We start from the raw sequence: 22,751 nt of genomic DNA on the forward strand, positions 1-22,751 counted from the left end.
GCATTGACAGAAATATTTGCAGAAGGAAAAAACCCTTTTGGGTGCCTCAACCCACCTTCCTGAATGAGCCACCCATCCCTTGGCTGTCTCAGGTCACAACAGAGCCACTTCCCTATTTGTATCTCATAACTCTGAATTCCTGCTAGAAGTGAGCTGGAAGAGAGAAGTCAGTTGGAGAAGAATGTAAATTTTTCCACTCACTATTTGTAGCAGTGAGCAGCTGACAGGACCCACTGGCTGCTGATGAGGGAACCTCCACAGAAGTGATATCCGGAATTCAGGGACACCTGATAGGGAACAGAGTTCTCTGCACAGGTGTAGCCTCCCACGATCTTGTCGTCATCATCCTCAGCGATGGTGGGGAAGGCAACTGGGAGATAAGAAGTGCCACATGTCAACACCTGGTCTAAGGTACCTTGTGCACCCCACTTGGAGGTTGCGCTTCTATAAAACTCAGGGTAGCAGTGGTGAGCAAGTGCAATGGACATTCACTTGCTGCACCCTCCAATAAGGTGATCAGGCTTAGTCTGGTGTCTCACGAGTCACCAACTAAAGCATGTCCAGCTACTCCCTGAGTGAACAGAAGAACATAGAAATTTGCTTGATGGATCGGAGGAAAGGTGTGTCTTCCCCAGGATCCTGTCTGCAGAAATGGTCAAGAGTGGACTGAACACAAAAGTACAAAACAAGTCCACGGTGCCATTTCCTTGGAGCAAGCGCCCGCCTAGAGTCTAAAATTGTACAGCTGCTTTAGGGCTTCCTGGGCCAGAACTGTTATCTGTGTGTTTCTTAAGAGAGAGGGAGTCTTTTTCGTGAGCTATGGACACATTCCTGCGTTGCTGGGTCAGGAACCCCTGTGAAGGTGTTCGTTCCCCATGCTTTGACACAAGCAATTGCAAACAGAAGACAGAAGTTGCAGGACTCTGCCTTGAAACTTCGGCAAGTTGAAACGAGGTGTGGCTTTCCCACAACAGGCTACCTTGCCATTTTGCTCAGAAAATCAGCTTCCTTTTACATTACAGAAATAGAAGTAAAAAACATACTCACCAGCCGCCCCAACAAAGGCGAGAAACAGCAGGCACTTCATGGTCTTGATTCAGCCTCAAGCCCAGACAGGCTGACTGGAAGCAGGAGCTGCTAGAAATACATTTTTGGATATGGCCTTATCTCTAGTCCAAGGTTTTCTCCAGACAAAAAGTACACAGTGGAAAATTTGAAGATCCAAACGTGGGCATTAACAGGCCCTAGTAGAAAGTACAAATAATATATCTGTTAATCATAAACCTCTCTTAAGACAGAGAGCTATTTTAAGTTATTCCAGAGGGCAGCCTTCAATTTAAAAATACATTTTGGCTTTGGTAGATGCCTAGTTGTTTGTCTGCCTCATTCTTAAACTCAGCACCTGTTGAGAAGAAGTCTCAAACCCCTTTGAGATTCCTCTGTGCTGATGATGTCTTTCTTAGGAATGCATATTTTCACGGGAAGCTGAATTTTGTAGGTAGTGGACAGAAAGATACAATGCATTTCTTTGGGGAGATGGGAGAAAGCCAACAAACCACTGGTTAACTTTGTTAAGTTTATCCCTTTCCTTGAATAGTGTCTGTGTGTTTTGTCATATAGAAATCAGTGATTTCCTAACTAAAATTCCTCACAAGTAATTTCCAAAGGGAGTATGACGAAAACTATTTTGTGTCGTCCACCACTCCCCAAGTTATATACTTCAAATGTGGGAATGCTCACTGTCTCCCTTTCCTAATTTCTCTCTCCTAATCTCTAAGAAAATACCTGCCAAAGTACCAAGGCCTGCTTTTTATTCATCTTTGGAGTGTTCTACAGAGACTCATTTTTACCACAGAAGAATTTCAGGATAATGTTGATGTTTATGAATGTAGTGTATATGAAAAATAATACTGGGAACACAAGTAGCAAGCTCTTCTGAAATCCTTCTTGGGAAGGTGGAGGATTTCTGTCATGATGCAAAGTTTGCTAAAGCTTAACGCATTTGATGTAAAATCCTTTTCAATTTCCAGACAGGTGCCAACTTCATCATGTTCGCTCCTGAAAGATGTGGGATATTCTCATGAGACATTAAACAGAAGCCATATTTTTTGAGATGCTTGAATAGCGTGAGAGATTAGATAGGAATACTCTTTCTACTCCATTCCATGATCCATGTTTTGAGAGCCCTGGAGGACTGACACCCAAAGTGACACTGTCCAGATGAAGTTTTCCTTTAGGCTAAAGCACATGTCCAAGGCCAGCAACTTTTCTATAGGGCTGCATGGATTTTGTTGACCTTTAAACTGGGGTCACTGCCTAGCTTTCTTAGAAGCATGTTTTATTTTGGGGAAGAAGTAAGGACTAGAAACTTCCTGTGGAAAAGCAAAAGGTCCATAATAGCCCTATTTGTGGAAAGGTTACCAAAGCTATTCAATGCCATCATAGCTAAGCAGAACAAGAAGAATTTCTAGTCTACAAGAATGTATAATTTGATCTCCCTGTGGATTTATAATTTCTTTATCCTAAACATGCCATTGTCATTAAGACAGGCTGTAATCAGATACACTGCTAAACATTCCATATTGTAAGTTTTTTATAGGGTCTTTGAAAGAATACACTCAAGGTTGTCCATCTGCTGCTGCAAACAAACCTCTCGGTTCATGCAGTGATGCTGCCACAGAAAGCTGGTGGTTTCAGGGGCACAGGAAGGAGGAAGACTGGTGTATTGAGGGCAGTTCTACTAGGTCTTATCAATGGACAAGCAATGGCAGCTTGCATTTCTAGAACTCCGTCTTCCTACTTCAAGTATTTCAGTCAGCTGTGTCAACACTGGACTCAGATAAAGGAAATCCATTTGTCCAGGCTGATGAAAGATCCCGGGAAAGAGAAACCTGGTGAGACCATGGGCTGACAGAGATAAAGCTTCCTGTGAACAGAAATCAGAGGAGCTTCTGAGGTTAGTCCTTTTACAGCTCGCAGAGCTTGGTCATGAGGACACCATTGCTTCTCTCTTCTCAAGTTTCTCCTGTGTAGGAGCAGCTGCTACATTCTCCAAAGCTCTCCACATCTGAGCAAACCTGCTCTTGCAGCCTCTTTCTGTATTCTTTCTTCAAGTATTCCTCTTTCACCTATGGCCTCTAATGCTTTTCTTCTAATTCTATCCATGCCAGAAACATGGATTCTAGAGAGAATCCATGTCCTAGAGAGAAAGAAGACATAGCACATGACAGCGGTCTGAGGAGTCAGGGGAAGAATGGTTTGTTTGTTGTCTGTTTCTCTCCAAGAATCAGGGAGAAACATGCAAAGCTTGGGGGTTGAGGCTGGTTCAAAACACTTCCTCCTCTTTTAGGGAAGCTGTGAAGTCCTTCCCACAGGTTTTTGTGGGAAAGGTTGCAAAAGATTTACATGGCCTCAAAAAGAGCAGGGACACATTTATGGAAGAAAAATTCATGGAGGGCTATGACATCTGATCTGATCTCTCTCATCCTCAGGAATGACTTGGTGCTGGACAGTTCCCTGCTACTGTAGCCCAGTAAGAGACCAAAGTTTATCATAGATCTCTCTGGACTGTCACCCGTCTGCCAATGTGTCACTCATGACCCAGAGAAGGACAGGCAGAGTTGCTTAAGTCCTGCATAAGTTTGGAGAGTTACCCAAATGCATCCCTTCATTTTTTGGAGCATAAGAGGTCTCCTGGAAGCATCTCAACCCCTTTTGGGCAGGATGGGAGGGTCTGATCTGATAAAGGTGTGTGTTAGAAGGTGGGTTTATCTCACAGTGTTGTTGGGTAGTTCAGGCAGAGATGGAAGTAGGGACAGCACTTAATGATGGAACACTTGCCCTAGTGGTTCCAAGTTCTGGAAGGGGTTTTCTTGGGGTGTAAAATACCTGTATTTTCTAGGCAACATAAAGGGTCCTCAGAGCATTGTTTTCCATTGCTTCCTCCATCACCTCCTCCATCGCTTCCCCTTTGCTTCTGCTGTGTTCTTCCACAACCTTTTTCTTTTACCTTCTCTTTCTTTTCTTTTCTTTTTCTGCCATCTTTTGCCACCCCCTCCTGTCCCCTCCTCTGTCACCTTCACTTTTTCTGCAACCTTCTTCCTCCTCTTCCATCCCCCTCTTCTGACACTTCCTTCTGCTGCCTTATTCCACCACATTCTCTATTGCCTCCTCTCCTCTTCTTCCTCCCCTTTCTCTTTTTCACCTGCCTTCTTCCACCGCTCTTTGTCACTTATTCATTCTTTTCTTCCACAGCCTTCTTCCACCACCCTTCTACCACCTTCTTCCATTGCCTCCTCCTTCTTCTGTCACTTTCTCCATAGCCTCCTTTTCTTCTTTCACCACTTTCTTCCACCACCTTCTTCTGCACCTTCCTTCTTCCCTTCTTCTACCACTCCTTCTCTTCTTCTGCCACTTTCCTCTGTCACCTCCTTCATGGTCTCCTCCTTTTCTTCCACCTCCTTCTTCCAGTGTTGTCTTCTGTCACTTCTTCACATTCTCCATCACCTCCTCCTTCTCTAATGTCCGCACCTTCTTCCATTGCCTTTTCTTTCACCTACTCAGTCACCTCCTCCTTTTCTTCCTCTGTCCTACACCTCTGCTGCCTTCTTCCTTCCCATCCATTCCATGATCCATATTTTGAGAACCCTGGAGGACAGACACCCAAAGTGGCACTGTCCAGATGGAAATTTTCCTTTAGGCTAAAGCACATGTCCAAGGCCATCAACTTCTCCAAGGGGCTGCATGGATTTTGATGGCATCACTGCCCAGCTTTCTTAGAAGCATGTTTTATCCTGTGAAAGAAGTAAGGATTAGAACATCCCTGTGAAAATGGAAGAGGTCCATAATAGGACTAAGCATGGCAAAAATTACCAAAGCAATCCAATGCCATCCTAACTAAGCAGAACGGGAAGAATTTCTAGTCTACAAGAGTGTGTTATTTGATCCCTCTGTGGATTTATAATTTCTTTGTCCAAAACATGCCATTGGCATTGAGACAGACCAATAGTTTCAGGCAATACTGTAGGATGACTCAGAGCTCATCCCACAAACAGACTCTCTTAAAGCAGCCCTTCAGGCCATGGTCCTAGTGGGATGTGGAGAAGAGCAGGATACAGGTGAAACTCATGGGTTGAGATACAAACATCATCATCATCATCACAACAACAACAATAGAAACAACAACAATAATAATAATAACAGTAATGAAAGGGAAAACGGAGAGAGGAATAATAGTCAGCAAACTCAAGTGACACACAACACAGTAATTCACTACACACTGACCAATACCCAGCCTGTCCCTGAGCAGCAATTGGTATCTTCTGGCCAACTCCCTGCAGTTTATATTCTGAGCACGATGGTTTGCAGTGTGAAATATCCTTTTGGATCAGTTTGGGTCAGCTGTCCTGGAAAAGCCCCCTTCCAGCTTCTTGTGCATCTCCTGGCTGGCAGAGCAGGAGAAAATGCAAGGTCCTTGATTTCAGGTAAGCACTGCTCAGCAACAACTAAAACTCTGTTATCAACATTATTCTCATCCTAAATCTAAAACTCAGCACCATATCACAGTCTCCACCTGTTGATCCTGTCTCCTGCTTAACACTTGCATACAGTTTTCCTCATGACTTTCAATGAACTTTCTTCTTCACAGGAACACTGAGTTGGGTGACACAGAGAAGGTTAGTGCCTTCTCCTTCCCAGCATTAGGAACAGAAGTACCACCAGGAATCCTAGTCCATTTCACTTGAGTCTCCTTCCCTGTCATCAGGTAGAGCTCCAGGCACAGAAAGGAGGAGGAGGAGGAGGGAAAGGTATTGCCAGCAGGCCTTGGCATAGTGAAGACCTCTGTCATTTATTCCCTGTGTTCCTTTCACCCTTGCCAGTCTCCCAGACGTTCATCCCTGTGCTCATCGGGCTCTCCAGCTATCCTTTGCAGATTTCCCCCCATGCAGGAAAGGCCTCACGGTGGTTTTTCAGAGCAGAAATACCTGAGGACACAGGGAAAAGGATGCCAGCTGCCTGGATCTCGTCAGCTGGTGAGCAGAGCAGCAGAGAAGTGTCACTGGCAGAGCATGAGTGAATGAAATGTCACTGTGCAGCTGCTTTCACTGGCTGTATCCCAGTGGCACCCTCCACACCCCACTGAAGGACAAGCTCAGTCCTGCCAGGAAAGCAAACCACCCTGGACAGCTGGATTCACAGGGCAGAGGGGGGAATGACACAGATGGTCTCAGTCCCTGAGCAATCCTCAAATTTGCCAGATGAAGTGTGCTTCCATCTCACGGTTGGGTGGGAAGAGGGGCGGTGGGGCAGTCATGTCTGGGGAGGACAGGGAAAACTAATGGGAAAATTCTAGGGACCAGTGGGTGTCCTTTATACCTCATTCTTTCATCTCTCAAGGCCTTCAGAAGGAGAAGGGGAGCTCTCAGCATTCCTCTGCCTTGCACACTCAGACTGCCAGGCAACCTCAGCATAGTTCTGTTCATACAACCCCCTTCTTGCTTCTCCACCATCCCCACCACCCCCACCGCCCAGCCCACTGCATCACTGAAGGCTTTACGCTTCCCTGTGATGCTTTGTGTCATTCCCCAGTGTTCCCAGCCAGCCAATCCTTTCTCACCTTTCTTGTCCTGCCCCACCCCAGTATGTCTCATCCTCACTCAGTGCTACTCTTCACATATCTCTGCACAACTACAGAATACAGGTTGCTGACAGGATAGGGGCTTTCCCCCCATGGTTTCCTGCTGTTTCTTTGTGGCCATGATGGTCCCTGTGGGTAAGTGAACTCAACTTACTCCTGAACACCTGCATCGATCCCACTGCTGCTTTCCCAGCTGGGTACTCAGTTGCTGGCAGTGTTTCATTCCACAAAGTGTTGAGGATGAGCAATGAACAAGATGGGAAGCAATCCTCAAATCTCCTGCAATGGCGGTCTATTTTTAATTCTTTGTGCACCCTCTTCTCTACCAACTCACAGTGCCTAGTTCACATTTTTCCATTTTTTCCTTCTCTTTAATGCTACTCCTTTACCCTTCCAGTGTTGGCTCTGGAACAGTCCGCAGACACGGTGATACAAGAAGGCCACCCTGTGACTCTGAGATGTTCCAAGAAGAAATCCTCCAACACAGCAATGTACTGGTACATGCTGCCTTCGCGGAAGGACTCCAGGTTGACCCCAGTGGCTTCTGCAGTGGAAGGTGCTAATGCAGTTGTTGAGAAAGATCTCGAGAGCCATTTCAAGGCCAGTAAGATACAAGGAGACAGTATGACCCTCTCGATAGAGCATGCCTTTCTCAACGATTCTGGCATATATTACTGTGCTGAGAGTGAAACACAGTGGCTAGGCTGATGAGGCAGCTGAGCACAAACCTCTCCCCGCACAAACAGGACCTACTTTCCTCCTTCCGGGTGCTGCACAAGACAGGGAGATTGCTTCCAAGTCTTTACCTCCTCTGCTTCCTAGCCTTCCCTTCTTCCTCTTCTTAGATGCTGAGAGTTTATTCTCACTATCAAACAAAAAGGATGCTTGCGTGAGAAGTTCCTGGTGCACCTTTACATAAAGGCAAGGCCAGACCAGGCAGGTGTCAAAGTAGCCAGTTCCAAGTGGGAGCTGCCCACATGCTCCTCTGTTGCAACAACTCCTCTCTGGTTGTTATGTAACCAAGGTTTGTGGTTGGTGTGCAGCACAGCACAGGCCTGTGCCTACTCCCATTAACTGTTATGTGCATCACTAACTCCTCCATGTACAGTGCTCTCTGGGTCAGGACCAGTGCCTTCCACCCCTTGATCCACACACAGTTTACCTTTCCCAAAGATTGTCTTAGCAAGCTGTGCAGCTAACTGAAATTTTCCAACAGGAGAGAGTGTTCTATTCATCCATGACTTGGATGAACAGGTGGAGAGTCTCCTCATCAAGTTGGTTGATGACACAAAGCTGGGAGAAGTGGCTGAGACACTGGAGTGCTGTGCAGCCCTTCAGAAGGACCTTGACAAGTTGGAGAGATGGGCAGGGAGGAACCGTCTGAAACTGAATAAAGGCAAAATGCAGGGTCCTGCACCTGGGGACAAATAACTCCACATTACTTCCCAGTACAGCCTGAGGGCCGATGTGCTGGAAAGCAGCTCTGTGGAGAAGGACCTAGGGGTCCTGGTGGACAACAAGCTGTCCGTGAGGCAGCAGTGTGTCCTCGTGGCCAAGCAGGCCCATGGTATCCTGGGGTGAATGAGGAAGTGCATTGCCAGCAGGTTGAGGGAGGTGATCCTGCCCCTCTCCTCAGCCCTGGTGAGGCACATCTGGAGGGCTGTGTCAGTTCTGGGCTCCTCAGTACAAGGGAGACATGGAGCTCCCGGAGCAGGTCCAGTGGAGGGATCTGAAGACAATTAAAGGACTGGAGCGTGTCTCTCATGAGGAAAGGCTCAGGAAACTGGGCCAGACTGCCCGCAAGTAGAGTAGAGGCGACTGATAGAGGACCTCCTCCAGAGATATAAGTATCTGAAGGGAGGGTGTCAAGAGGATGGAGTCAGGCTCTTCTCTGTGGTGCTGAGCAATAGGACGAGAGGCAATGGGTGGAAACTGATGCACTGGAAGTTCCACCTGACCATGAGGAAGAACTTCTTTGTTGTGAGGGTGACCGAGCACTACAACCAAGTGCCCAAAGAGTTTGTGGAGTCTCCCTCCCTGGAGATAGTCAGGAACCACCTGGACAAAATCCGGTTCAACGTGCTCTGAGGAAGACCCTGCCTGAGCAGGGAGGGTGGGACCTGATTCACCCACTGTGGTCCTTCCTAACCTTACCCATTCTGTGATTCTGTGATCCTTTCTGTCATACATAACATACACCAGTGTGTGGCACAGGCCAGCAGCAGGCATTCCAGAAGTTTCCCCCACTGCAGATTCCCATGCTAACATACAGGCTTCTTGAGACCTAAATACAAGGCCCAACAGAGCAGACATGTCTGTTTGAGATCCCTAACTCCTTGAATACCATGTGCTCTGCAAGGCTCATTATGCACTGCTCTGTCACCTGCACTCCTCAGGGAATCCCATGGGAAATGGAGTCCCTTTCCACGTACAAAGCAAGTCGAGTCTCCTCTCAACTGAAGTGCTGGGGTGTTGCGAGGGTGTGCGGTTCCTTCCGACTGCCTGCACAATGTAGCCCACCCCCTTTGTTCCTTTCTCCCTTTTCTTTCTTTGGAGGAATCTGGGATCTTTCCTAAATCTTCTGTAGGCAGCTGGTGGAAATGAATGCAATGGGACATACTTAGACCTGCAACAGAGGGTTTGGGAGCTGGAAGTGTTTCTGCTCTCTTCAACTGAAGGGACACAGGGGGACATCTTTATTGCAAGGTCCTTGAGAACCATGAGCAACCGGATCGCTTGCTGTCTTGTACGGGCCAACCTTACACTGCCCTGCATTGCTGGCCGTCAGCACAGCATGGATATGCAGAGTCTCGGTCAGACCTCTGTACACCAACCCAGTGTACACAAACTATCAGCCTCTCTTCCTGCTGGCAGTGATTTCCCACTGCCTTGGGATGGTGAACAAGGCTCTGTGTCAAGAAGACGACATTATTTTCTCCAGCTTTGTCCGTTCTTGTCCTGTTGGATAAGGAGTGCAGAAGAGTATCAATTCTTCTCTGGCATGGAGAAGGAAAGTCTGTACCAGCATATCCCCTGGGGCACACCCTTCTCTTCAGAAATCTCTCTGGGGTGCAGTCTCTCAAGAGGTAGTCCCAGGGCAGAGCCAAAGACAGCATTTTCTCTCCTGGAGATCCCCCTTTGGAGTAAGAGAAGAACAGTTAAAGAACTACTCTCTGTCATGCAACAGACACCAGGATGACAGGTCAGCACTTTTTCCATGTCAGGCAACATGTCAGGCCTGACTGGGATCAGCAAAGAAGATTCCACTCTGCAGCTTGCAGGCTTGGGAGTCTGTGTGTCTGAGCATGTCTAGAGAGGAGAAAAGCTGTGGGCACAGACACAAACATGCATTCCTGAGGTCCCTTTCCTTCCCTTCATTTGGTGCCTCTTTGTGCATCCCTGTGCCATGACCATACTCAGGCTGCCACACAGCCCCATCATGCTCCTGTGATAACACTTAACTCCACCTACTCATGCACACACACACACACACACACACACACACACACACAGAGCAGGAAGTCAGTGGAGCAGAGTACATGCACCTCAGGACTGCGTGCAGGTGTCATTCCCACTGTTCCCAGGCAGACAACTGCCTTCTCACACTTCTGACTCCCTCCCACTCCCCTGCCCACCCACAAACACATGTATCTCTTCCTCTCAGCCTTTCCTCTGTACACAGCTCTGTGTCTGTGCTGTCACCAGGGGCAGGTTGCTGGAAGGAGGTGGCCTTTTTCAATGGATTTCCACTGGTTCCTTGTGGCCATCCTGGCTCCTCTGGGTAAGTGAACTTCCCTTCCTCTTGAACATCTGCACTGGAGCCACTGCTGCTGCTTCAGCGGTGTGCCCAATTGCTGGCAGTGTCCTTTCACCAAGGTGTCCAGGGGGAGGATGGGCAATGAACAAAGTGAACTATTCCTCTACTTCTTAAATCGAAAACTTTGTAGGCTCACAAATTTGGTTTTTTCTGTCCCATTTTTATGCTTCAAGTGAGAGTCCTGAAGCCATTATTTTTCAAAACAGATGTACATTTGATTTTGAAGCTGGTTTGTTTGATTCTTAGTTTGTTTGTTTTCTCCTATGCGTCTTTTTCAGAGAAACAGGACACTGTCCCGCAGCTTTCTTACACCCAGACGCCACTGCATCCTATGACATACTTCAAGGATGTATTTTTGTGTCCTCTTCAAGGCATTTCACTTCCCACATTTCTTCCCTTCTCTTTCCAGGCGGGGCTGTTCAGCAATCACCAGATACAGTCATCCAAGTGGGAGACCCTGTGATTCTGAACTGCTCCGGAACGTTGAGTGGAGTCAGTACCATGCACTGGTACAAGTTGCCCACTGGGAAGGATACCTCTCTTCTGTTGGTTGTATACTCAGTGGAAAGTAGCAAAGCATATATTGAGAAGGAATTCCTAAATCACATCCAGAGTAATGGGACTAAGAACAAACGTTTATCTATGAAGATAGATCATGCCCTACTCAATGACTCAGGCACATATTTCTGTGCTGAACAAGATTCACAGTGACTCAAAAGCTGGAGCAACATAGCACAAACCTTTGCATGCAAACAGGGATCTGGCACTAGTGCGCAGGGAGCCCAGTATTTGACAGTAACCCATTTTCTTCACTTGTCATCCAGCTCTTTAGGAAAAGAGTGGTATTGTCTCTCTGTCTTCTACGAGGTCTCTAACTTCTTTCCTCTTCCTTCCCATCTCTGAATCACTTTTTGACTCTCCTTTCTTCTTGTATTCCCTGCCTCACCTCATTTCTCTGCCATTCACTGCTTCTCACGCTGTTCCCTGAATGTGTTTCTGTCTGTCCTGCCAACCTTTCTTCTCTGTCCTCTCACACCCGTTCCCCTCCTATTTCCTTCATCCTCATCCATTTCTTCCTCTTTTCAGTCTGCTACACAAATTCGTGGGGAAGCACAATGTGGAAGAGTTCACACAGCCTTTTCCTTCCCCCCATCTGGAAGGGCAAGGCCGACTGGTCCCCTGGTCCCACTGGTCTCCAGGGAATGCGCACGCTGCTGTGAACCAGGGTCCCCAAGTCACACTAGAACCCTGTGACCTGAACACTCTGATGTATGTGATGTAGGCCAAGTCTTCACAGTGTGTGGGGACAGAGCATGGGACTGTAGGGAAAGAGCCCCAGGCTGCAGCAGAAACTCATGGCTAGCAGCACTCCCTGAGCCTTTCTTCCTGCCCTCCTGCAATCTTCCTTTCCTGTTTTGCTTTTAGCTTTCCTTCTTTCCTAGATTTCTGCCTTTTTTCCTTCTTTCTCCCCTGCCTTTTTCCTTGCCTTCTTCCTTTTCTGGCATGTCTTCCTCCTTCCCTCCTGACCTTAACTCCCTCCCTCTTGTTGCTTTCCTACCTTCCCTCCTCACTTCCCTTCTCCCTCTCTCCTGAACTTCTTTCCTTCTTGTGATGTGGGATGGCAAGGCCTTGTTCTGGGGCTCTGCAAGCACAGAATGAGACAACCCAATCAGTGTCATGGCAAGGACCAGCTCTTCCACATGGGAGATCCAAAGTCTCTGCCTCAATGCCCTGCCTCCTGCTGACCTCCTCGCAAAACACCACCCTCTTCCCTCTCCCATTCCTCTCTGCCCTGGGATAAGCAGGCTCAAAGAAAGGATGCCATGCTGCAGCTCGTTGTGTTTTCAGTGGAAGGAGGGGAAAAGGCAGAGTTGGGGGATGAATTTCAGAATGACTTCAAGAGCTGTGGGAATATGGGCTCTTCCTTTTCTTTTTCAAAAGGACAGAAAAGATGTTCTGCTCCAGAAATGCCTGCAAGTAACCGACTCTTAAAGATGTGTCTGCAAAGTGTTCCAAGATGCTACCACTTGAGGGGCACTACAACTATTAACTACTTTGCCCAGAGTGATGTTCCTGTCTCTGTCCTCCTTATCGCAGCCGAGGGAAGTTCCCAGAGAAACAGTGCACAAAGTAGGGGTGCCTGAAAGTCTTTATTAATTTTTCATGGTGTTTGTTTGTCCAGACCCAAAAGAGCAGAAAGGATGATGAGAAAAAGCAGGTCACATTGAGTGAGAGGGTCTCAGTTGGCGGCTATAGTGGATTGGATCCAGGAGACGTAATTGCAAACCTTGGTGTAAACTCCAGGGTAGCCTTTCTGGGCACATCCAATGCCCCAGGAAACAATGCCCTGGAGCTCTCCGTTGCAGACCACGGGACCGCCGGAATCTCCCTGTGCACACAAAGGATATGGATAGTCAACCAATGGCATCAGCCTGAGCAATGAGCCAGAGATCCCTGAAATCCCTGACATTTAAGGAACTTCTGTCAGGCTTACTCTAGACAGAAATTCTGTATAGGTAGAAGGTAGTTCTACATTTCTGATGAGCACTCTCCCCCTGATGCTAGCATGCCTGACTTGAGCTCCAAGGGCACCACAGCTAAGGATGAAGAAGCTGCCTGGTTTTGCTGGATGTCGTCCTTGTCAGATGCTTAGGATATGCGTGCCCTAAACCTCTGCTGTCATTCAAAAATTCAGATGTGCCAGGGCAGGGAGTAGAGCTGATTGTGTGACATGAAGGCCTCTTTGGCTGGGAAAAGGCAGGAGAGAAGCAAATGGGACAGGAGAGGCAGAGGATTTACCTGGCAGGAATCTTTTCCTCCCTCCAGGAATCCTACACACATCATGTTGCTTGTAATCTGACCAGGGTAGGCGTTCTGGCAGTCAGTGGCAGACAGCACCGGAGCCTTCAGGCACTGCAGCTCATCTGGATAGTTACCTACAAGAAAACAAGGAGAGATGGTTGATGACATCGCTGAGTTCCTTTCATGGCCCAGAGAAGTTCTTTTTTAACAGGCAAGTAGTCACTGGACATCCTATTCCAGCAGTTGTCCCTCTTCATCTGAACAGTAACCACAGCATGGATTCCTTCTGTTTACATGGAACAGACTCTACCTATAGGCCCACCATTCTACACTGCAGCCACCTTAATTTCTCTGGTACCTAGAAAATCACCAGTTGGCAAGTGTGGAGCCACTCTTGTGGCACATATGCTGGAAGCAGGCTGAGCCTCAGGACAACGATCCTCTCCTCTGGTGCAGGTTTAGATGTCATCAGTGGATTAGATATCAGTCACTATCCACCAGTGTAAGAGAGAGAAGGTGTCTAGTAGGAATTGTAGATCCCCAATCCCAGACTTTGCCCTTGTTCTCAGAGAACTGACAACTCTGTTGACAATAGTTACATTGCTCGTGCTTGGCATGGCACAGCTGAGAGCACCGGACCACAAAATTAATGGCTCTGTGAACGTGCTGGTAAACAGTGCATGGGTGGCTTCAGTGATCCCGTGTTCATAACACAGAATGAGAGGAAGGACCTTGCAAAGGCTTGCATCACTGCAGTCAAACGGTTACTGTCGTTCCCTGACCCATCACTCCAAAAGCCCTGTTGCACAGCACTTCTCTGTGCTTTACCCTGCCCTGTTTGGAATTAATGGTGAGGTCTTTGAGAGTCTCGCAGGCCCCCAGGGGGCTGTACATTCCCACAGAGTACTCACTGCCACTGCTGAGTGTGTTGCCCCAGCCGGAGATCAGGCAAGTGGTGCCAGCGGCCACACAGCTGGTGGGCAGAGGAACTGTTTGGATAGCCTTGCTGAGCTGGGCTGGGGTGGCAAGCTTGATGAGCATGATGTCATTGTTCAGGGTATAGGCGCTGTAGCCAGAGTGGCGGATGACTTTAGCCGAGTTAATAAACAGCTGTGTTGATTCTGTCAGGGCCAGGTTATTTTTCCCGAGCTGCACTTGGATGCGACTGCAAAAAAGAGAAGGCACGGCATGTACTTTTCTGCTACCCTTGTACAGCTTAAGAGGAACCTCTCTGTCACTTGATGCCCTTGCTTCACATCGCTGCCCCAGTAGCTCTTTTGGGTGGGTTATCTTTCTTGTCCTGCATAAGCCAAGGGAATCCACGCTGAGATCTTTACCCACTCCCAGAAGGGGTGGTGGTTTTCTGTAGGGTTATGTATAGATGGCAGTGGAATATATTGCAGTGATTTATAGAAACATTCTGGAAAAAGGCAAACCACCATCAGCCGGACCTCATTGCTCTTTCTGTTCTGCAGTGACCCTGCTTTAGCTGGATTCATGGAATGGACAAGAAATCACAGCCCGTAACTTGTTTCTCGATTATTCCATTGTCATTTCAGAAAGTGCGTTGACAGAAACATTTGCAGAAAGAAAAAAGCCTTTTGGGTGCCTTAACCCACCTTCCTGAATGAGCCACCCATCCCTTGGCTGTCTCAGGTCAGAACAGAGCCACTTCCCTATTTGTATCTCATAACTCTGAATTCCTGCTAGAAGTGAGCTGGAAGAGAGAAGTCAGTTGGAGAAGAATGTGAATTTTTCCACTCACTATTTGTAGCAGTGAGCAGCTGACAGGACCCACTGGCTGCTGATGAGGGAACCTCCACAGAAGTGATATCCGGAATTCAGGGACACCTGATAGGGAACAGAGTTCTCTGCACAGGTGTAGCCTCCCACGATCTTGTCGTCATCATCCTCAGCGATGGTGGGGAAGGCAACTGGGAGATAAGAAGTGCCACATGTCAACACCTGGCCTAAGGTACCTTGTGCACCCCACTTGGAGGTTGCGCTTCTATAAAACTCAGGGTAGCAGTGGTGAGCAAGTGCAATGGACATTCACTTGCTGCACCCTCCAATAAGGTGATCAGGCTTAGTCTGGTGTCTCACGAGTCACCAACTAAAGCATGTCCAGCTACTCCCTGAGTGAACAGAAGAACATAGAAATTTGCTTGATGGATTGGAGGAAAGGTGTGTCTTCCCCAGGATCCTGTCTGCAGAAATGGTCAAGAGTGGACTGAACACAAAAGTACAAAACAAGTCCACGGTGCCATTTCCTTGGAGCAAGCGCCCGCCTAGAGTCTAAAATTGTACAGCTGCTTTAGGGCTTCCTGGGCCAGAACTGTTATTTGTGTGTTTCTTAAGACAGAGGGAGTCTTTTTCTTGAGCTATGGACACATTCCTGTGTTGCTGGGTCAGGAACCCCTGTGAAGGTGTTCATTCCCCATGCTTTGACACAAGCAATTGCAAACAGAAGACAGAAGTTGCAGGACTCTGCCTTGAAACTTCGGCAAGTTGAAACAAGGTGTGACTTTCCCACAAGAGGCTACCTTGCCATTTTGCTCAGAAAATCAGCTTCCTTTTACATTACAGAAATAGAAGTAAAAAACATACTCACCAGCCGCCCCAACAAAGGCGAGAAACAGCAGGCACTTCATGGTCTTGATTCAACCTCAAGCCCAGACAGGCTGACTGGAAGCAGGAGCTGCTAGAAATACATTTTTGGATATGGCCTTATCTCTAGTCCAAGGTTTTCTCCAGACAAAAAGTACACAGTGGAAAATTTGAAGATCCAAACGTGGGCATTAACAGGCCCTAGTAGAAAGTACAAATAATATATCTGTTAATCATAAACCTCTCTTAAGACAGAGAGCTATTTTAAGTCATTCCAGAGGGCAGCCTTCAATTTAAAAATACATTTTGGCTTTGGTAGATGCCTAGTTGTTTGTCTGCCTCATTCTTAAACTCAGCACCTGTTGAGAAGAAGTCTCAAACCCCTTTGAGATTCCTCTGTGCTGATGATGTCTTTCTTAGAAATGCATATTTTCACCGGAAGTTGAATTTTGTAGGTAGTGGACAGAAAGATACAATGCATTTCTTTGGGGAGACAGGGGAAAGCCAACAAACCACTGGTTAACTTTGTTAAGTTTATCCCTTTCCTTGAATAGTGTCTGTGTGTTTTGTCATATAGAAAACAGTGATTTCCTAACTAAAATTCCTCACAAGTAATTTCCAAAGGGAGTATGACGAAAACTATTTTGTGTCGTCCACCACTTCCCAAGTTATATACTTCAAATGTGGGAATGCTCACCTTTCCTAATTTCTCTCTCCTAATCTCTAAGAAAATACCTGCCAAAGTACCAAGGCCTACTTTTTATTCATCTTTGGAGTGTTCTACAGAAGCTCATTATTGCCACAGAAGAATTTCAGGGTCATGCTGATGTTTATGAATGTAGTGTATATGAAAAATAATACTGGGAACACAAGTAGCGAGCTCTTCTGAAATCCTTCTTGGGAAGGTGAAGGATTTCTGTCATGACGCAAAGTTTGCTAAAGCTTAACGCATTTGATGTAAAATCCTTTTCATTTTCCAGACAGTTGCCAACTTCATCATGTTCGCTCCTGAAAGATGTGGGATACTCTCATGAGACATTAAACAGAAGCCATATTTTTTGAGATACTTGAATAGCATGAGAGACTACATAGGAATACTCTTTCTACTCCATTCCATGATCCATGTTTTGAGAGCCCTGGAGGACTGACACCCAAAGTGGCACTGTCCAGATGAAGTTTTCCTTTAGGCTAAAGCACATGTCCAAGGCCAGCAACTTTTCTATGGGGCTGCATGGATTTTGTTGACCTTTAAACTGGGGTCACTGCCTAGCTTTCTTAGAAGCATGTTTTATTTTGGGAAAGAAGTAAGGATTAGGAGCTTTCCGTGGAAAAGCAAAAGGTCCATAATAGCCTTATTTGTGGAAAGATTACCAAAGCTATCCAATGCCATCATAGCTAAGGAGAACAAGAAGAATTTCTAGCCTACAGTATGTATAATCTGATCTCCCTGTGGATTTATAATTTCTTTTTCCAAAACATGCCATTGGCATTAAGACAGGTTGTAATCAGATACACTGCTAAACATTCCATATTGTAAGTTTTTTATAGGGTCTTTGAAAGAATACACTCAAGGTTGTCCATCTGCTGCTGCAAACAAATCTCTCGGTTCATGCAGTGATGCTGCCGCAGAAAGCTGGTGGTTTCAGGGGCACAGGAAGGAGGAGGACTGGTGAATTGAGGGCAGCTCTACTAGGTCTTATCAATGGACAAGCAATGGCAGCTTGCATTTCTAGAACTCTGTCTTCCTACTTCAAGTATTTCAGTCAGCTGTGTCAACACTGGACTCAGATAAAGGAAATCCATTTGTCCAGGCTGATGAAAGATCCCGGGAAAGAGAAACCTGGTGAGACCATGGGCTGACAGAGATAAAGCTTCCTGTGAACAGAAATCAGAGGAGCTTCTGAGGTTAGTCCTTTTACAGCTCGCAGAGCTTGGTCATGAGGACACCACTGCTTCTCTCTTCTCAAGTTTCTCCTGTGTAGGAGCAGCTGCTACATTCTCCAAAGCTCTCCACATCTGAGCAAACCTGCTCTGGCAGCCTCTTGTTGTATTCTTTCTTCAAGTGTTCCTCTTTCACCTATGGCCTCTAATGCTTTTCTTCTAATTCTATCCATGCCAGAAACATGGATTCTTAGTGTCCTAGAGAGAAAGAAGACATAGCACAAGACAGTGGCCTGAGGAGCCAGGGGAAGGATGGTTTGTTTGTTGTCTGTTTCTGTCCAAGAATCAGGGAGAAACATGCAAAGCTTGGGGGTTGGGGCTGGTTCAAAACACTTCCTCCTCTTTTAGGGAAGCTGTGAAGTCCTTCCCACAGGTTTTTGTGGGAAAGGTTGCAAAAGATTTACATGGCCTCAAAAAGAGCAGGGACACATTTATGGAAGAAAAATTCATGGAGGGCTATGACATCTGATCTGATCTCTCTCATCCTCAGGAATGACTTGGTGCTGGACAGTTCCCTGCTACTGTAGCCCAGTAAGAGACCAAAGATTATCATAGATCTCTCTGGACTGTCACCCGTCTGCCAATGTGTCACTCATGACCTAGAGAAGGACAGGCAGAGTTGCTTAAGTCCTGCATAAGTTTGGAGAGTTACCCAAATGCATCCCTTCATTTTCTGGAGCATAAGAGGTCTCCTGGAAGCATCTCAACCCCTTTTGGGCAGGATGGGAGGGTCTGATCTGATAAAGGTGTGTGTTAGAAGGTGGGTTTATCTCACAGTGTTGTTGGGTAGTTCAGGCAGAGATGGAAGTAGGGACAGCACTTAATGATGGAACACTTGCCCTAGTGGTTCCAAGTTCTGGAAGGGGTTTTCTTGGGGTGTAAAATACCTGTATTTCCTGGGCAAAATAAAGGGTCCTCAGAGCATTGCCTCCTCCATCACGTCCTCCATCGCTTCCTCTTTCTCTGCTTCTGCTGTGTTCTTCCACAACCTTTTTCTTTTACCTTCTCTTTCTTTTCTTTTCTTTTTCTGCCATCTTTTGCCACCCCCTCCTGTCCCCTCCTCTGTCACCTTCTTTTATTCTGCAACCTTCTTTCTCCTCTTCCATCCCCCTCTTCTGACACTTCCTTCTGCTACCTTATTCCACCACATTCTCTATTGCCTCCTCCCCTCTTCTTCCTCCACCATCTTCCTTTGCATTCTTTTGATGTCTTATTCTGCTGCCACCTCTTCTTCCACTGCCTCCTTCCTCTACCCTCTTCTGCATCTTTCTTCTGTCAACTTCTCCATTGCCTTCTCCCTCTCTTTTTCCACCACCTTCATCTGCCGCATTCTTCTGTTGCTTTCTATGTATTTTCCTCCTTTTCCTCCTCCAATGCCTTCTTTCACCACCTCCTCCATCACCTCCTTCATTTCTGCTGCCACATTTTTGACCACCTTCTTCTATCACCTTCTTCCATCACCTCTGTCACCTCTGCCTTTTCTTCTTTCACCGCCTTCTTCCATCTCTTCCTCCTTCTCTTCTTACACCACTTTCTTCCACCATCTCTTTTATCACCTCTGTCGTTGCCTTCTCCATCCCCTCACTTTCTCTTCTTCCAATTCATTCTGCTGCTGCCTTATTCCATCACCCCCCCTTTCTCGTTTTCTACCACTTTCTACCACCACCTCCACTATCACTTCCTCCATTGTCTCCTCTTTCTCTTTTTCACCTGCCTTCTTCCACCGCTCTTTGTCACTTATTCATTCTTTTCTTCCACAGCCTTCTTCCACCACCCTTCTGCCACCTTCTTCCATTGCCTCCTCCTTCTTCTGTCGCTTTCTCCATGGCCTCCTTTTCTTCTTTCACCACCTTCTTCCACCACCTTCTTTTGCACCTTCCTTCTTCCCTTCTTCTACCACTCCTTCTCTTCTTCTGCCACTTTCCTCTGTCACCTCCTTCATGGTCTCCTCCTTTTCTTCCACCTCCTTCTTCCAGTGTTGTCTTCTGTCACTTCTTCACATTCTCCATCACCTCCTCCTTCTCTAATGCCCGCACCTTCTTCCATTGCCTTTTCTTTCACCTACTCAGTCACCTCCTCCTTTTCTTCCTCTGTCCTATACCTCTGCTGCCTTCTTCCTTCCCATCCATTCCATGATCCATGTTTTGAGAACCCTGGAGGACTGACACCCAAAGTGGCACTGTCCAGATGGAAATTTTCCTTTAGGCTAAAGCACATGTCCAAGGCCATCAACTTCTCCAAGGGGCTGCATGGATTTTGTTGGCATCACTGCCCAGCTTTCTTAGAAGCATGTTTTATCCTGTGAAAGAAGTAAGGATTAGAACATTCCTGTGAAAATGGAAGAGGTCCATAATAGGACCAAGCATAGCAAAAATTACCAAAGCAATCCAATGCCATCATAACTAAGCAGAGCAGGAAGAATTTCTAGTCTAGAAGAGTGTGTTATTTGATCCCTCTGTGGATTTATAATTTCTTTGTCCAAAACATGCCATTGGCATTGAGACAGACCAATAGTTTCAGGCAATACTGTAGGATGACTCAGAGCTCATCCCACAAACAGACTCTCTTAAAGTAACCCTTCTGGTCTTGGTCCGAGTGGGATGTGGAGAAGAGCAGGATACAGGTGAAACTCATGGGTTGAGATACAAACATCATCATCATCATCACAACAACAATAGAAGCAACAACAACAATAATAATAACAGTAATGAAAGGGAAAACAGAGAGAGGAATAATAGTCAGCAAACTCAAGTGATGCACAATACAGTCATTCACCACACACTGACCAATACCCAGCCTGTCCCTGAGCAGCAATTGGTGTCTTCTGGCCAACTCCCTGCAGTTTATATACTGAGCACGATGGTTTGCAGTGTGAAATATCCTTTTGGCCAGTTTGGGTCAGCTGTCCTGGAAAAACTCCCTTCCAGCTTCTTGTGCATCTCCTGGCTGGCAGAGCAGGAGAAAATGCAAAGACCTTGATTTAGGGTAAGCACTGCTCAGCAACAACTAAAACTCTGTTATCAACATTATTCTCATCCTAAATCTAAAACTCAGCACCATATCACAGTCTCCACCTGTTGATCCTGTCTCCTGCTTAGCACTTGCATACAGTTTTCCTCGTGACTTTCAATGAACTTTCTTCTTCACAGGAACACTGAGTTGGGTGACACAGAGAAGGTTAGTGCCTTCTCCTTCCCAGCATTAGGAACAGAAGTACCACCAGGAATCCTAGTCCATTTCACTTGAGTCTCCTTCCCTGTCATCAGGTAGAACTCCAGGCACAGAAAGGAGGAGGAGGAGGAGGGAAAGGTATTGCCAGCAGGCCTTGGCATAGTGAAGACCTCTGTCATTTATTCCCTGTGTTCCTTTCACCCTTGCCAGTCTCCCAGACGTTCATCCCTGTGCTCATCGGGCTCTCCAGCTATCCTTTGCAGATTTCCCCCCATGCAGGAAAGGCCTCAGGGAGGTTTTTCAGAGCAGAAATACATGAGGGCACAGTGGAGAGGATGCCAGCTGCCTGGATCTCGTCAGCTGGTGAGCAGAGCAGCAGAGAAGTGTCACTGGTAGAGCACAAGTGAATGAAATGTCACTGTACAGCAGCTTTGCTTTCACTGGCTGTATCCCAGTGGCACCCTCCATACCTCACTAAAGGACAAGCTCAGTCCTGCCAGGAAAGCAAACCACCCTGGACATCTGGATTCACAGGGCAGAGGGGGGAATGACACAGATGGACTCAGTCTCTGAGTAATCCTCAAATTTGCCAGATGAAGTGTGCTTCCATCTCACGGCTGGGTGGGAAGAGGGGCGGTGGGGCAGCCATGTCTGGGGAGGACAGGGAAAACTAATGGGAAAATTCTAGGGACCAGTGGGTGTCCTTTATACCTCATTCTTTCATCTCTCAAGGCCTTCAGAAGGAGAAGGGGAGCTCTCAGCATTCCTCTGCCTTGCACACTCAGACTGCCAGGCAACCTCAGCATAGTTCTGTTCATACAACCCCCTTCTTGTCTCTCCACCACCCCCACCACCCCCACCGCCCAGCCCACTGCATCACTGAAGCGTTTACGCTTCCCTGTGATGTTTTGTGTCATTCCCCAGTGTTCCCAGCCAGCCAATCCTTTCTCACCTTTCTTGTCCTGCCCCACCCCAGTATGTCTCATCCTCACTCAGTGCTACTCTTCACATATCTCTGCACAGCTACAGAATACAGGTTGCTGACAGGATAGGGGCTTTTCCCCCATGGTTTCCTGCTGTTTCTTTGTGGCCATGATGGCCCCTGTGGGTAAGTGAAGTCAACTCACTGCTGAGCACCGGCATTGATCCCACTGCTGCTCTCCCAGCTGGGTACTCAGTTGCTGGCAGTGTTTCATTCCACAAAGTGTTGGGGATGAGCAATGAACGAGATGGGAAGGAATCCTCAAATCTCCTGCAATGGCGGTCTATTTTTAACACTTTGTGCAGCCCCCTTTTCTTTGGACACAAACTTCCCAGGAATGTGTATTGCCTATTGGAGAGAGATTGGGAAGTCACTTGCTGATCTGAGGAGCTGTTCCAGGCCTTGTGCTGCTCCCTAGTTCCTTCTCACCCTCTTCTCTACCAACTCACAGTGCCTCGTTCACATTTTTCCATTTTTTCCTTCTCTTTAATGCTACTCCTTTATCCTTCCAGTGTTGGCTCTGGAACAGTCCGCAGACACGGTGATACAAGAAGGCCACCCTGTGACTCTGAGATGTTCCAAGAAGAAAGACTCCAGCACAACTATGTACTGGTACATGCTGCCTTCGCGGAAGGACTCCAGGCTGACCCCAGTGGCTTCTGCAGTGGAAGGTGCTAATGCAGTTGTTGAGAAGGATCTCGAGAGCCATTTCAAGGCCAGTAAGATACAAGGAGACAGTATGACCCTCTTGATAGAGCATGCCTTTCTCAATGATTCTGGCATGTATTACTGTG

The 22,751-nt window shown here is 47.1% G+C and overlaps 2 protein-coding genes across 9 annotated transcripts in view; one reads left to right on the forward strand and one right to left on the reverse strand.

Moving 5' to 3' along the window:
* Positions 1-22,751, reverse strand: part of LOC127468069 (trypsin I-P1-like) — a 47,368-nt gene that overhangs the window by 17,037 nt on the left and 7,580 nt on the right. The window contains exons 1-5 of one of the 8 annotated variants that reach the window (XM_051780862.1): positions 15,868-15,999; positions 15,022-15,190; positions 14,168-14,421; positions 13,254-13,390; positions 12,588-12,843 (exon numbers count right to left, since the gene is read on the reverse strand). The exons of 1 other annotated variant lie outside the window; for it this stretch is intronic. In XM_051780862.1, coding sequence (XP_051636822.1) covers positions 12,694-12,843; positions 13,254-13,390; positions 14,168-14,421; positions 15,022-15,190; positions 15,868-15,907 — 750 coding nt within the window. In that variant the 5' untranslated portion in view covers positions 15,908-15,999 and the 3' untranslated portion in view covers positions 12,588-12,693. Of the gene's footprint in view, positions 1-201; positions 371-1,047; positions 1,203-12,587; positions 12,844-13,253; positions 13,391-14,167; positions 14,422-15,021; positions 15,191-15,867; positions 16,000-22,751 lie in introns of those variants that run through there. 6 more of the 8 variants (XM_051780864.1, XM_051780867.1, XM_051780861.1 and 3 more) reach the window with 6 other exon arrangements.
* LOC127468058 (M1-specific T cell receptor beta chain-like) overlaps positions 1-22,751 on the forward strand; it is a 56,959-nt gene that overhangs the window by 4,418 nt on the left and 29,790 nt on the right. The gene's annotated exons all lie outside the window — the stretch shown is intronic.

Source organism: Manacus candei, unplaced genomic scaffold (assembly GCF_025592945.1).
Source record: "Manacus candei isolate 608988 ecotype Guabito, Panama unplaced genomic scaffold, ASM2559294v1 h1tg000014l, whole genome shotgun sequence".
In the NCBI taxonomy this organism is placed as follows: Eukaryota; Metazoa; Chordata; class Aves; order Passeriformes; family Pipridae; genus Manacus; species Manacus candei.